Source organism: Polyodon spathula, chromosome 5 (genome assembly GCF_017654505.1).
Source record: "Polyodon spathula isolate WHYD16114869_AA chromosome 5, ASM1765450v1, whole genome shotgun sequence".
In the NCBI taxonomy this organism is placed as follows: Eukaryota; Metazoa; Chordata; class Actinopteri; order Acipenseriformes; family Polyodontidae; genus Polyodon; species Polyodon spathula.
The window spans coordinates 45,228,688-45,244,935 of NC_054538.1; the positions used below are offsets into that span (position 1 = coordinate 45,228,688).

At 36.8% G+C, this 16,248-nt stretch overlaps 1 protein-coding gene across 2 annotated transcripts; it reads left to right on the plus strand.

Annotated features, from left to right (window-relative positions):
• The first annotated feature begins 4,458 nt into the window (after nt 1–4,458).
• On the plus strand, nt 4,459–13,076 carry LOC121315295. Of its 2 annotated transcripts, XM_041249336.1 has the most exons (6): nt 4,459–4,735; nt 4,991–5,253; nt 5,606–5,696; nt 5,813–5,920; nt 6,040–6,241; nt 12,709–13,076. In XM_041249336.1, exons 1-6 carry the CDS (start codon nt 4,702–4,704, stop codon nt 12,938–12,940), a joined length of 930 nt encoding a protein of 309 aa, XP_041105270.1. In that variant the 5' UTR covers nt 4,459–4,701; the 3' UTR covers nt 12,941–13,076. The 2 variants fall into 2 exon arrangements, with proteins under 2 accessions (XP_041105270.1, XP_041105271.1); XM_041249337.1 differs by lacking the exon at nt 12,709–13,076 and having other exon boundaries at nt 6,040–7,185.
• Nucleotides 13,077–16,248: the final 3,172 nt, after the last annotated feature.

A 16,248-nucleotide genomic window follows, 5' to 3' on the forward strand; every position in this document is an offset into this window, starting at 1 on the left:
TCTAATCTAGTAGATAATAATAATATTGTAGCGGAGGCACTCTCTTTGCGTCTGCACACTAATTGTACTAGCGGGTGCTGAGAGTCCAGCAGCACACAGACACAGACAGAAAGCAAAGAAAGCAAGAGACAAGAGACAGCGAGAAAAGGGAGAGAGGGACAGGCTTGCACGCAGCCGCTACCACCAGTCAATCTTATCTGAGTGTTACTGAAATGTCATTACAGACTGACCGCACCGCTTTGGATAATGAGTAGCGATGACGTCGGCCCTGCTGACAGACACACAGACAGGGAAATGCGTTTAATTAAAACACAAATATAAAAGAAAAGGCAGCAAACAAAATAAAAGTACAGGTGATAATTACTGGCTTTCTGGGTCTCAATCTCTCTCCGTCTCACTCGCTCAAACTCCTAATCTCCCTCCTTACTTAATTGCAACTCGACCGCATACGCACCAGAATAGTTAACAACAAATCAAAAGATGACTCAAATAATAATGCAGATGTGGTTTCTGTAGTTCAGTTACGTACAGTAGACTCCCGTCAATCCATGTTTCAATAATTTGTGTTTCGATAATCTGTGCGGTTTAATACAGTACATTCTGAAAATGTATTAGTGTATTATCTGTGCGGAAGCGGGTATTCGTGCGCTTTTTAGTGCGGAAGCTGACGGCCATCATTTTTAAATTTTTTAATTAAAAATTAATTCAATTAAATTGAGTACAGTATAGTGCAAGCCAAGAGACAGTACTGTACTGTAGTTACTGAAACCAGTGACAAGTAAGCAGAAAGCAGACTTAAGACTCGCTTAGCCTGGCAGTCTGAATGTTAAGAGCAGTTATGACAATTAAAGACTCAGAGCAAGATCAGTGACTTTTTTAAACCAGCTCTCTCTGTCTGTGAACAACGCTGGTTATGTACAATATATACTTGGGCCATTGTTGGGACTTTATATTTTATTTGTGTTATTGCATTTTTCGAGTTTTCAATTAATAGCACAGGGAATTCCCAAACAGTAAACTCAATTTTGGCTAATCCGTGTTTTTAACTAATTCAGGTTCAAATCGGTCCTAATCTGCACAAATTAATATGGTTCTACTGTAGCTCAATTGTAAGCATACTAGAAAGGAAGGAGTTAAGTTCTTTCCGTTACCTGACACTGATAATACTGGGCAAGTGCACAAGTTAATTGCTGTAATGGTTTTGGGTCAATAGCATTAGTAAAAGAACTGTAGCGGTGCTTTGGTCTCATATGTCTTTATTTTGTTGTATAACAAAAACAAAAAACACAACATCAGGACTTTAGAATAGTTTTATTAGTTTATCCAAGTATGCCACAACATCCCGCAATAGTGGTCATGATGTCCTGAAATTGGACCCTTATCAGTTGGTCACCCTAGTCAGAATTGCAAGAACAGGTTGTGAAGGAACAATTGATAGATGGTTTAGACTATGGCGAGTTGAACTAAAATCGCTGAACACAAGGAGAAGCCCTGTGCTTGTAAGCGGTTGCCAAAATCTCAAAAACGGCCTAGAAATTGCACTTTTTAAATAAATCAGGTTCACACTTTTGTTACTGGTTTTTTTTTTTTTTTTTTTTTTTCTGTTGAGGTACCTAAAATAATTTTTTTACCTATTTTGGTTTTTACAAAACTTTAATTAGATTAAGCACATTAATTAGATACAAGAGATCAGATTTGGACACTTTTCAGGCTGATTTTCAAAAGGCGCAAAATAAGAACCTGGTCACAGAGTAATTTTTAAAACCAGATTTGTGTCACAGAGTGTATAGGTTTCAATGAGCCTATATAAAATTAGTCACATATCAACTTGTTCAACCTTTAAATGTATAAATATAGTGATTTGATTACAGAACTCTTGCTTTAAAATTCACTCTGCGACTCAGTTCTTATTTTACCTGCTTTGAAAATTACCCTGTTTGTTGTGATCATTTACAATAGTTTTCGATTTGCAAACTTATATTAAAACAATATTTTCTGTATTGTTACTGTGGCGGTTGCAGTGGTGAACTGTGTTGAAGCATAATTGCAATAATGATTCCAAATTGGGTATAAAAATGGGGAAAAAAAGAATTGATTTAATATTAGTAGTAGTAGTATTACTACAGCTAACGTCAAAAAGTTATGATGGATAACCTTTTGACCTTATGATTATGATTATTTATGAATATATAATTAGGGGGCGTGAATATATGAATATATAATGATGGGGACGTGGATTTTATATAGGAGTAGGTAATATATATAACAAGTGCTTATAAAACATTGAATATTTATATATGCTTATGTTAACGTATGCATGGTGTAAACATATTTTTACCAGGCCCTATATATATATATATATATATATATATATATATATATATACACACACACACACACACACACACACACACACACACACACACACACACATATATACACACACACACACACATAAATAAATAAATAAATAAATAAATAAATCAGGGGATATGGTAACCAAGTTTTAAAAATGCTTATGTAAACTCAGATGTATACATTTTTACATACAGAATCCATTAGTTAAAACAGAGCAATCACAAAAGCAACATGAGACATATTTATATTAAAAAAAAAAACAAGAATAAAGCTCGCACCGTATCACTTACAAAACAAAATGTAACAGAACCGCCTTTATTTTACATACAGAATCCTATAGTTGAAACAGGAAAAAAGTTAAATTAGCGTATCACAAAAGCAACATGACATTTATAAAAAAGTTGTAAACAGTACAATTTCTGAAAAGCTCGCACCGTTTTTCATTAACAAAACAAAATGTAACAGAGCACATTTTATTTTACATACAGAATCCTATAGTTGAAACAGGAAAAAGTTAAAACAGAGCATGACATATTTATAAAAAAAGAAAAGCTCGCACCGTTTTTCATTAACAAAACAAAATGTAACAGAGCACATTTTATTTTACATAGAGTCCTATAGTTGAAACAGGAAAAAGGTTTAAATTAGCGTATCATAAAAGAAAACACATGACAAATTTATAAACAAGCAAGACACCTAACAGAGTACATTTTTCTGAAAAAGTGGAAAAAGCTTTTGGAGCGAGCCCTATGGCCGGGGAAATTTCTCTATACACACACACACACACACACACACACACACATATATATATATATATATATAAACTTTCAAAAAGATTAGAAGAACGTACACCGGCGTTATATTTTTAATTCGATTAACATAATGTATGCACACCACGATGTAATAACCTCCTTTATAAGTTATATTTTTAGATATTTCCAAAAAACGTGGGAGAAATAATTTTCATGACGGTTTACACGTAGGATTCGAGTTCTGAAAACAAAACCTTATTTAATTAGAATGATGCCTCTGAAATGGCAAATCTCACGTATTCTAAACATAGTTTAATACCCTGTATTCTACAGGGAGTGTTGATATTTTAATAAGTGTACAACAATTAAACACGGAATCACCTTATAGCTTAACTACGCGGGCTTCATAGCCAACCTAGCAAGGCACAAATTACTTTTAAACGTACGTGTAAATCTTTTTTTTATCACCAACAGAATTGAATAACGACTCGCTAATTCTCTTCTTGTTTTACCCATATGCTTCATGCTAAGTGCTACAGTTTAAAGTTAATACTGTGATAGAAGGAATACTTAATTTCCTAGTATTGGCATTCAGGGTTTGCCTGGTTCATATCCAGCAGGGGGCGCTAGGCCTCTACGGACAGGGGAAATTTCTCTACTTAAATATACAGCATGCTTCAAAAAAAGATCTACAACTTATGTACACCCACCCTGTGATTGCGTTATTTCGGGATCTAGAGTCAAGATTGTGCAACGTTTTGGAAAACGTGGTTATCTCAGATTGATTTTTTTTTTTTTTTTTTTTTTAACTGACCGTGTCCCTCGGGTTACAATAACCATGCTCTCAGCCTTACAGAATATATAATGAAAAGAGGTATACATTAAACACGTAGTCATCTTATAGCATACCAATGCAAACTATTACTTATGCTTTTAAAGTCTCCCATGATGATTAGGGTATATATATATATATATATATATATATATATATATATATATATATATGTATATGTATATATGTGTGTGTGTGTGTGTGTGTGTGTGTGTGTGTGTGTGTGTGTGTGTGTGTGTGTGTTGCATGCAGTCAGGGTCATTTTCCACCGTAGTCAGGCCCAAATTACTTGTAAACGTACTTGTAAGTCTTTTTATCATCATCAGAATTGAATAACGACTCGCTAATTCTCCTCTTGCATTACCAATATGATTCATGCTAAATGCTCCAGTTTAAAGTTAATACCGTGATAGAAGGAATGTGTACTTTCACTGGTAATTGTATTCAGTGTTGTTTGGTTCATGTCCAACAGGGGGCGCTATGCCTCTACGGACAAGGGAAATTTCTCCACAGGAATAAACAGCGAACTTCAATAAGATTTATGACTTATGTACATCACACCCTATGACTATGCGTTATTTCGTAGACCCGAGTTGCAATGTTGCTACGTTTTGGAAAACATGTGGTTATCTCCAGCTGATTACGTTTTGAGGACCCTGCCCTTAGCCTTACAGAATATATAATGACTATTTTGGGACTGAGGGAAGACAGGTCTTGGCCCATCAGGAAAGAAATATACACACGCACTTTCGCTATAAAATGGACACCGAAACAAACAGCGAACTATTGCAAGGTACGTACCTCTATGTTTAGAATTGTAATGTCTGAAATGCGTTTTAACTCTGTGCCTAAACCCTATGTTTAGAAATGTTTGCATGGAAACGTATTTTGCGACGTTTAGGGTAATGGGTGATTTAACGTTTGAAATGAAGTCCGTACTGGTTTTACGACACGTCGGGTCTGTAGCTCTGAGATATAAATACATACTTAACATTGGGAATTTTAGTTAATTATTATTATTATTATATATTTGTTTCATATTTTATAGATATCGAGGAGCTTATAGAAGAACATTTAATTTCGCATAACGAAGAAGTGGTTGAGCAGGGCAACATCCCGCACCCCCCTATGAGTCCTTTGACGTCATCATGGGTTCTTGAAGCTCGAAGCGGCGCGGGACGTCACACACCAGCGTCATACCTGAATAGCGCGATTTTATTTTTCCCTCGATATATTCACGCAGAGTTTAAATTACAGCTGGACCCTCCGGAGATCAGATACATGCTGAATTCCCAACACAGCAGTCTGAACGTGAGTATAATTATTATAGTTGTTTACATTATTTAAAGTTATTACTTATTTTTATTTATTTTTGTTTTTATTATTAACCCATATAATAGGATATTAAGTTTATTTATAATTATTTAAAGTTTTGTTTTTTATTATATATTTATATATATAATATATATATTATATATATATATATATATATATATATAGTTTATTTATTATTAACAAATATAGATATGTAATTACATATAATTATTACGTTTATTTTTTTTTTTATTTATTATTATTATTATTATTAATATTATTATTATTATTATTATTATTATTATTATTATTTCATTTTTTAAAATATACCTGTTTCATTCTGTTTTAGATTCCGATTTTTTTTGAGGACCCTGAACAGCTGGAAGAGTATTTTAAGATACCTTTGGAGGACCTGCCTTTGGCCTTTGAAGTGTCAAAAAGTATGAACAGTATTTGTTTTATAGTTTAATAAAATATGTTTGATCATGTATAATTAAATATTTTAGGTTAATAAAACAGTCACATTCACCCCTTTATATAATTATTATTATTTTAGAAAGCCCTGAAGAAACCAAAAGGAACTACGCAGCAACGACATCTGAGGGCTTCCATGTAAAGGAAAACAACCACAAACCGTCAATATCTGAAAAAAGACCACTCAAAAGTAAGTAACTATTTAAAATGACGCATTTTTTTAAAAAACAAAAGAATGTTACATATTTCATTATGCATATGTTAATGTATGTTGTTCTGACAGCGTATTCTGGTATATTTTCATTTTAGAACGACCCGCAAGAACTCCTGTTATAGTGGTCAGTGATTCGTTTTCTGAGGACGACACAGCCGCTATCGGGGATTCAAAGTCTAAAAGGCCACATAGAATTTCCAGAAGTTTACGCAATTCCACGAGTCCAAGAGTCAACCCTCCAGTCTCTGAAGCACCTCCTATTCTGAAAACAATGCCTGTCTCACCTTTGAAAATTAGGTATCACAGTGTGGATCTCTTGAAACATGTACATGTGACTATAGATCAGATCATTAACTGCCATCCTGCTATAAGGGCCCTGGTTACTGACACTGAGGTGCATTGAAATATACAAACCTTAATTACTCTGCTGCGAACTCTGGTTTTTTTTAAGTCGGTAACATTGTAATTGTAAAGCAATAATGGCGCCCTTTCGGAAAAAAAAACTTGTAAGAGGAAGCATTTGGAAATTAATACCGATGATGATTCTGTGAATGATGATACTGTGGCAGTTGTTCAAAAAAATAAAAAAAAGGTTGATCTGAGTCAAACTGTGTCAAATTCTGTAATCGCCCCCAAATGTTCAATAAATACAAAATCCCTTACACCTTGTAAGTCTCCAGCCACTGATGTAAATCCATGCACTAATCACCCCCTAAATTTAGGAGATTTTTAGAATTTAGACGATCTAGACAAACTATTAAATTATTTAAATTATAATTCGTATAATTTACCACAAATCAAAGCTCTGATTGATGAACTTTCTATAGACGGGCCCCCTATAAATCCCTATAGCCAAAATATAAACGACATTAACTCATGGGCTAATAATGATGCTCAATTGACTCATATCAATTTTGACTCTATGGATAAACTATTGCAAGAAATGACTAGAGAAAATCATGTTACTACAGAGAATGTATATGATATGGAAAGCCATATAGGCGGTGGCTTAAACAGAAGGGCTTGTCAGGGTGACTCTTCTAGCACAAAAGTCCCAGGGGCTGATTTAATACGTAATGATGATCAAGTGGCAGTTCCTTCTGGTTTACAGAACCCCTTGGGGGTTACGAAGGGGATAGAATTAATGGGGAAGCTGTGCAGATTAGACAGAGACCAGTGTTTAACAATATCGAATTAAAGCACTCTCTTAACTTTACACACTTGTATGATTTGGATTCCTACGCAGAAGTTTTTACAGTGCTGCATGAAACGTTGGAGAATATGTTGAGTGAGGTTTCTAGAACGTTAAGACCCAAAGCACACAGAGCTATGGAGTGTGCAAAAAGGTAAAGCTTGAATTAAGAGCCGCGTCCCTAGATATACCAGTGTATGTAGTCAATAGCGAGGTGACCAGAACTGAACACAATATTCAAGATGAGGTCTTACTAGTGCATTGTACAGTTTTAACATTACTTCCCTTGATTTAAATTCAACACTTTTCACAATGTATCCGAGCATCTTGTTAGCCTTTTTTATAGCTTCCCCACATTGTCTAGATGAAGACATTTCTGAGTCAACAAAAACTCCTAGGTCTTTTTCATAGATTCCTTCTCCAATTTCAATATCTCCCATATGATATTTATAATGTACATTTTTATTTCCTGCGTGCAGTACCTTACACTTTTCTCTATTAAATGTCATTTGCCATGTGTCTGCCCAGTTCTGAATCTTGTCTAGATCATTTTGAATGACCTTTGCTGCTGCAACAGTGTTTGCCACTCCTCCTACTTTTGTGTCGTCTGCAAATTTAACAAGTTTGCTTACTATACCAGAATCTAAATCATTAATGTAGATTAGGAATAGCAGAGGACCTAATACTGATCCCTGTGGTACACCGCTGGTTACCACACTCCATTCTGAGGTTTTTCCTCTAATCAGTACTTTCTGTTTTCTACATGTTAACCACTCCCTAATCCATGTACATGTGTTTCCTTGAATCCCAACTGCGTTCAGTTTGAGAATTAATCTTTTGTGCGGGACTTTGTCAAAAGCTTTCTGGAAATCTAAATAAACCATGTCATATGCTTTGCAATTATCCATTATCGATGTTGCATCCTCAAAAAAATCAAGCAAGTTAGTTAGACACGATCTCCCTTTCCTAAAACCATGTTGACTGTCTCCCAGTACCCTGTTACCATATAGGTAATTTTCCATTTTGGATCTTATTATAGTTTCCATAAGTTTGCATATAATAGAAGTCAGGCTTACTGGTCTGTAGTTACCTGGTTCAGTTTTGTTTCCCTTTTTGTGGATCGGTATTACGTTTGCAATTTTCCAGTCTGTCGGTACCACCCCTGTGTCAAGAGACTGCTGCATGATCTTGGTTAGCGGTTTGTAAATTACTTCTTTCATTTCTTTGAGTACTACTGGGAGGATCTCATCCGGCCCAGGGGATTTGTTTATTTTAAGAGCTCCTAGTCCCTTTAACACTTCTGCCTCAGTTATGCTAAAGTTATTTAAAACTGGATAGGAACTGGATGACGCTCCCTTAGCAATGTTCATTTCTATTTCTCTCTTGGCCTTTCTAACTTCCTTTTTGACTTGCGTTTGCAGTTCTGTGTACTCTTTCTGTGTACTTTCTTTTTGGTCCTTTTTTAATGCTCCGTAAAGTGCCTTTTTTCGCTGAATATTTTTTTTAATTGATCTATTAAACCATTTTGGCAATTTAGTTTTACATTTAGATTTGTCTACTTTAGGGATATAATTGTTTTGCGCCTCTAGTACTACATTTTTGAAGAACAACCATCCTTCTTCTGTGGGTGTTTTCTCTATTTTACTCCAATCTACTTTAGCATAGTCTCCCTCTTGTTAGTGCAGTAGCTTCTTGTTAGTTCTAGAATTTTGTTTCTGATACTGTAGCATTTAGATAAACACATTTAATGGTTGTCTTACCTGAGTTGTTGTTTTTGTTTTGATGCGGTCTCCCTTCTGTTTTTTTTGTTGATTTCTGGTTTAAATGCTTCCGAACCTGCTCGAGGGCATGGCTTGGTCCTTTGCTACACCCAGTAGACTAGTTCCCTTGTTATTTAAATGCATTTTCTCTTTTAGTTTCCTTCCTAGATCTCTGAATTTGTTTTGCAGGGATTTTGGTCCCCCCCCCCCCCCCATGATTACTACCGGGTCGTCTCCTCTATACAGATAGATATGCTTGTTGTAGAACACTGTGTTCCAATGATCAAGATAGGTGAAGCCTTCTTTTTTGCTTCTGTCACCACGTCTTCAACCATTGTTGGTTCTGCTCATCACAATTCTGAAGTGACTCAATCTGTTGGTTGTTTTGATTTCTGCTGGTTGTGTTTGACAATACCTGAACCCAGCTGTTTGACCTTCTATCTCCGTGGTTGCTTTCAGTCTGTTAGGGGTGTTGCTCAGAATCTTGTTTCTGTAACACTTCTTCCAATCTAGCATGCATCATAGTTGTGGCATTATTTGAAAATTGCGGTCCACAAGCATTGTCCAACCAACCTGAACAACCTGGAGCAAATCTGCCAAGAAGAATGGGCCAAAATAATGTTTTCAGAAAACTGATTTTCTTAAAACGTCACTTTTGAGTGTTTACATGATTAACGATAGAAAATCTAACTAGAATTCAACTGTATACATGGATTGAAGTTTTCAGAAAAGGCAGGATATTTTTGCATGCAAAGTACTGTAGTAGCCTAAGTACTATTTGAAGGCCGAACATTTGTGAGATAGAATGGAGACCCATCCAATAACTCAAGTGCTTTATCAAAGTGCCAGGTCTTAAATTCAAAGATTACTATCCTATACCTCTACCTCTATCTTCAGATTCCCTTTCTAATAGCTCATCCTCTTCTATGTTACCAGTCTCTTTTGTATACATTATTTTAAATTCTCAAATCATTTAAAAGCTAGAAAACATTTGCTGCTTCACTATGGGCTATTAACAAACACATACGGACTTTAACAAATGTATTACTTTATCCCTAACTAGACAAATGGATGCATGCAGACTGACTACAGATTATTATTTTCTCTGTTTTCTAAAACCATGTGCAGGAGTAAAGGGTTAAAGTGTGCAAATGCTATTTCAAGTTTTCCGAAAAGTGTGTTTACATGATATACATTTTGTTAGTTTTCAGAATTTATTCGAAAATTTCTAGGTGCTGTTTCCCGAAAACTAACTTTCGGAATATTCCGATACATTTTCCAAAAACTGTGTTCACATGACTTTTCATATTGTAATTAGTTTTCTGAAAAATATCGGAATTGTTATGCTCATGTAAACGCACTGAGTGATTGAGTTTCTGAACTCTTTCGATGACGGTTTTATTGGTAAATCTGTAGTAACACTGCTGATGACACCCCGCATTAGCAAGTGGCTCCGGAGTTTCAGACTGGGTCCGCTCCTTTGCAATATCTGCCTCACCCCATCTAACTCCTGCCATAAACCGACAGCTTGTTTGATACTTGCTAAAGATTTTTTTTTGTAAGATGGTTAACCTCATCTATTGCGGAAACAACATGAATTGAACAATACAAAGGCTGCAGTAAGGAATCTCTTGTGACATATACCATGTTTGTTTAATATTTTGATGTGCGGACAGCGCAGTCGAATTAACAAAGTGGTCTGTGATTGGTTCATTTGATTTAATCACCTAAACAAAGAACCTGTTCATTGTGCTACGCATAGAACATAAGGCATTTTACTAGCGAGAGGAGGTCATTCGGCCCATCATGTTCGTTTGGTTGTTAAAAATCTTGCAAAGAAAGTAAATCAGACAAAAGACTACCACTATATTTACTATAGTAAACTGCAAGTACTTTTTATTGCTTTCATGCTGAACCTTTAGCCGTCTGCATTGGCGGACTTTTGTTGTGTGACTTGGAACCTCTGCAGGTGAGGCGTCACGTTGATCCTGTTAGGGAAATTGCTATGCTAGAATGTGAAGTCTATTCATTCTGGTCTTTCAATCACTCATGCATGTAATTCAAAGCACCAGATTTTCACAGCTATCACATTACATGCACATAATATAGAGACTACACAAAATCCAAAGAACATAAAAACCAAAACTCCCTTTTGAACAGCTTCTAGCACATTCCTGTTTTATGTATTATCTTTGCTGTGACTTTTTTATAAGTGATATGCACTGGAATTCCCTTAAACAAGAACGGAAGAAACTACAGTCAAAGTAACCTTCCGCATTTAGATCGGGGTTGCGATCTGAAAGATATTTCAATAAGTTGATGGCATTTTCTCATTTGTTTTTCACTTTAAAACACGTTCAATATTTTGACTGTCTGCCTTCAACCTGATTGCTGTTGTCATCTGGCTGAAATCCAAAATAGTTCCACATCAAGCGCCTCTCTGGCATTCGCCATGACTGCTGCAGTAATTACGTTTTCCTGTAGTTGGTCACTTCCGCTAAGCGGAAATGAGTTAGCTTAGTACGTATGTTTTTTAAAGCACACAATTTGAGTTAAAAAAAAGCTCCAAAAAAAAAAAAGGTATAAAAAACCTGTGATACTTTGATATTTTTGTTTTACCCCGATTATTAGGTATCGTAAGATTTTGGTATCATGATATACCGCAGGGATCGATATACCGTGGAACACTAGTAGACACCAATGTAAGCAATTTTATTGTGATATAGTATATAGCGTGATATGTCTGTACACATATTTAGGATAAATCTACTTAAAAATAAAAACATTATTGAAAAACAGGAAACACCAGTAATATATTGGTTTACTTAATTAATTAAACCTCCCAAAATGGACCAATTACACCTTACAAAATATTTCAGATCACTTATTAAAGAAAAAATATCGAAGTAATATTAGGTATTGTAATGACAGTTACAATACCTAACAGTTCGGTGCAACAGTTCAATGTTCAGGGACGTCAGAGACGGGACAATTGCCAGCAGTCAGGCCTTGGCTTGACACACCAGTGTCTCCAGTTGCAACATTGCTGGCAGAAGCAAGGGACGAGATGTTGCAACCTCAGGAGATCGAGAGCAGGAAGCCGTGTCTGCTTGGGATTGATGGCTGGTGCACTGGCAGCGTGCCCTGGATTCAGAAATAAGTAGCAGACTGCTGCTGCTGAGCTGAGGAGAGAGGGACACAAACTGGAGAGCGAGAGAAAGAGAGCAGAAGAAACCACGGGAAAGAGCAAAGCGGGACTAGAAAGGACAGAGACCTGTAGCACACAGCCACAGCAGTGTGTTTGGGGATGTTTTTTTATTTGTATTATTTTGTCACAGTAGCACTACGCTGCTCAGCTGTATTTGTACCACTGGCTGGTAAAGCAGCACATTTTACCTGTTCAAGGTAGAGCTTTAAGAAACAGTCAATCAAGAACCTGCAAATACTGTGTGAGCCTGTGATTAAGACAGAAAGAATTGATGCTCTAAATCTCCCTCCTGATCAGAAAGAGCGCTGGGTAAGATTGGTTGTACATTTCCTCATAGGCGGGTCAACTCGACAGTGGGTGGAAACCGGTAGTCTGACATCTTGGGGAAGTGCGTAACTGCAAGTACTCTAAACAACTACTGCAATCAGATACAGGTCAGGCAGCGATTAGATAAACCATGGCAACAGGCTGATTGCAGGGAGGAGTTTGGTGGTACAAAGGGGATGCAGTTGCATGAGTATAGCCCCTTGTGCTGAAATGTAACATACGGCCAGAGCCTTGCTTATTTGTTTTATTTGTTACCTGCCATTTTTTTGTATTGTAGAGGAGAACGGAGACAGGGGCTGCAGAAACGGAACCAGCCGAACTCACTGAGCACTGCCCTCACCTCACAACACCAGCACTCACCACAGCCACGCTGTTTTGGAATGCACACTTTCATGCACAGGACTGTGGATTGGGGATTATTTGTGCATTGTTATTATTTTTGTTTTGGCCAGCCTTGTACCCCCAATACCATCGCTGGTATGGGGGCGGCTCTATTTGTTATTGTTTAAACTAAACACAGACATTTTTGGGAAAAATACTGTTTGGACATTTGTTTCCACACCACACAGACTTGATGACAGAGCCTCATTAGTTTTTTTTTCATTTTTTTTTATTGCTGCATTTGTTGGGAGTTTAGCATTTGTATGGTTGGGTTCAAAAAATGTTGTCAATTATGAGTTACAATTGTCAATTATAAGCAATCTCATATAAATACTAAAATACAGTAAACCAGGTTATATATTTAAGTATTCATTATATATTTAAGGCTTCATTCGGGCATAGGAATGAAAACCTTAGACAAATTAAAATGAAACTTAAAATGGCAGTAGTTGTATCATTTTTTTTTTACATCACAGTTGTTTAATAACACTCATCCTTTCCAGAGAGAGAATGTATTTTCTGCTCATTTGTTATGGTTACCGAAGTGTTGATTGCTTATTTGGTTTGTATCTCATATATAACAAATCAAACTTAACTTGACTGTTTTGAATACACAGCCAGATTACTATTTCTTTTTTTAACAATGGGCTGTATTCCTGTTCCTACGGAAGAGCTCTAGGGCCAAAAAACCCCCTCAAAATGCCAACTTTGAAACTCGAATTTTCGCTTTTGAAACTTGAAATTGACTTTGAAACTCGCAAGCAGGGTTTGAGGGAAAAAGCCAGAACAGGCGAAACTCAGAACTGTTGCCGACAGCTCTGCTGTCTGAAGCCTCAAATTCACTACTGTCACGTAGTAAAATCTTTTTTCCCCACATATATTATAGAATCATATCTGTTTGAAAAAGCAGCTAAAAGTCTGAAGTATGCATGTTTTACATGGGATTGATCTTAACGAATCCACGATCCAATCTTAGTTAAAGCTGTTTTATCAATGAAGAGTGTCTTGCCCCAGTATAATTGATCATTTTTATGCTGCATAGAAAAAATGTCTCTTCGAAAATATAAGTTTGGAGCAAATCTTTGACTATTCTTTCTAATAATGTCACTAAATGTGTCATTCCTATATGAAGAACATATTGCCCCAAGGTAATTTCTATTTTTTTTTATATAATGGGGGCACTTATGTCTTTAAAAAAATAAAGACTGTTTTGGGGCAATGTGTTTCACATACCTGCATCCAACATGAAATTTCCCTCATCAACTGTATACATTAGTTAAGGCAGATGCTGATCTCACCATTGTGTCAGCAGACAAAAATGCTATAGACACCCATGTGGCAATAGATAAGAATGTTATTGACCGGGTCCCCGAATGGCTCACCTGGTAAAAGCACTGCTGCACGGCGTGCGGGGCATGGTACAACCAGAGATTGCAAGTTCGAATCCTGGTTGTGCGAGGCAGCCAGTCCATGCTGGGAATTCCATGGGGATGCCACATTGGCATTGATACTCCCAGGGTTGGCAAGGTGGGATCCAGATTAGACTGTTTCTCTCTGCTCTGTGGTGACCCCTACAGGCCAGATGCCAAGTGAGCTTGGGGGCGGAGATTTGCTGACCTGGTCTTTGTCTTCCAAAAGCTGGTAGCCTGCGGACATCTGCTCTTTAGTTCCTGGGTGTAAAAAAAGACACCGACTGGCCCGTGGGATCAGAGGATGCCCACTGAGCCTCGGGTTCCTGAGCTGTGTGAGGAATCGCCGTGGTAATTGGGAGAAAACCGTGAGTAAAATAATTGGAGATTCTAAATTTAAAAAAAAAAAAAATGCTTTGGACACCCATTTCAAAAGGCAAGACTGCAAAACAATCTTGTTAATAGCATCTTTTATTTGTATAGCCATTTCTAGAAAAGGGCTGGTATCTTTGGTGGCTTTTAGAGATGCATGCCATGCACCTCTGGCACATAAGCAGGTGAACGGCTTCTACTGTCCTGTGTTATGCAAATCCTGAGTTAAAGACATGATATTTTAGCATTGAGCGTCTGTGTTGTGACACTGACAGCTGAGAGCTCTCAGTAAGAATTGTGGTGCTAGTGTTCTGTTTGTGTGAGTGTTGTGATTGGTTTGTATGTGCTGTTTAGGGCTGTCAATTAATCACAGTTAACTTTTTTTTTTTAGATACATTTTTTAGCGCATGTTAATTGCCCTCTGTCTTGACCCTCGCAACATACCGTAATTAATTCCCAGCGGCACTATTTCAATATAGGGTACAGTGCTCAAGTGCACATACAGCTGTCTTTGAGTAGAAAGCTATAGGTCTCCACACACCAGACGTGATGCATTTTTTTAATATTAGAATATTCTACATTAATTTAACATTTGAATGCTTTGATATAGGTTTGAATACTCGAAAAAGTGTTTATACATGTTTTTCAATGAATACATTATTTTTTAAACAACAATGCGCCAACTACACCCGGTGAACATTTTTTTGATGAGGGAGTAACGAGTGGTGATCAGCCAGTAAAACTCTCATTTCACTGGCCACTGCAGATATAATTGACAGGTAGGCATGCACACTTCATTAGGTAGCTCTGCTATTGGCAGGCCAGTGAAGCAATTGTTGCTGGTACTCTTGCTTCTAATGTTGCGAGTTTAACAGCTACAATGGTAGCTTCGAAGAAATTATTTTGATAAATTAAATGAGACCACTGTGAAATGCAATCTCTGCAGCACAAGTTTGTCATATCACAAGATCAACAACTTCAATGCTTATGTCAAATCCAAGCATCATTCTGTTACTTTAGAAGAAAACACAGTATGCGAGACACAAACAAGCATTGAATCTTTTGCTGCATTTCGTAGCAGTCGACATTGATGCATCTTGTGCTGAAAAGTCTTGATTACAAAAATGATAGGTAAGAATATGCTTCCTATCAGTTTTGTGGAAGGTGATGGGTTTCAAGAATTCATGCAATTTGTAGAGCCAGAGTATACAGTCCTGCTACGATAAACCATCATGGCTAGACTCAGAATGTACTGACATGTAATGACATTCAAAATGTACTGCTGCCGTTGGCAATAATTTAGCAATTGCAGAAAAAGTTGCAATTACGACCGATTAATGGACCGCATTGAATGCAGACTCTTATATTACTATCACATGCCATTTTATTAGAGAGTGGAAGATGGAGAGTTTTATTTTGCAAAGACGGGCTAAACACAACTGCTGAGGCCTGGAATACAAAAGGAAAAATCACTGCCTGCGTTCACGACAACGCTGCTAATATTGTTTTAGCAAACAATTCTCTTCTTGAGTGAGAATACTTTGTACATACCGTCCAAATGGCTATTAATGACGGCTTTAAAGTTTGCAGATTGAGTCGGGTGGTTGGGGTGGCTAGTCGACTTGCATCACATTTCCACCATAGTATGGTTGCAA

Coding starts and splice junctions, on each gene's coding strand:
- LOC121315295 (XM_041249336.1), top strand. CDS start 4,702: ATGGACACCGAAACAAACAGCGAACTATTGCAAG. Junction 5,921..6,039: donor TGAAAAAAGACCACTCAAAA/GTAAGTAACTAT, acceptor TTTTCATTTTAG/AACGACCCGCAAGAACTCCT. Junction 6,242..12,708: donor GTCTCACCTTTGAAAATTAG/GTATCACAGTGT, acceptor TTTGTATTGTAG/AGGAGAACGGAGACAGGGGC.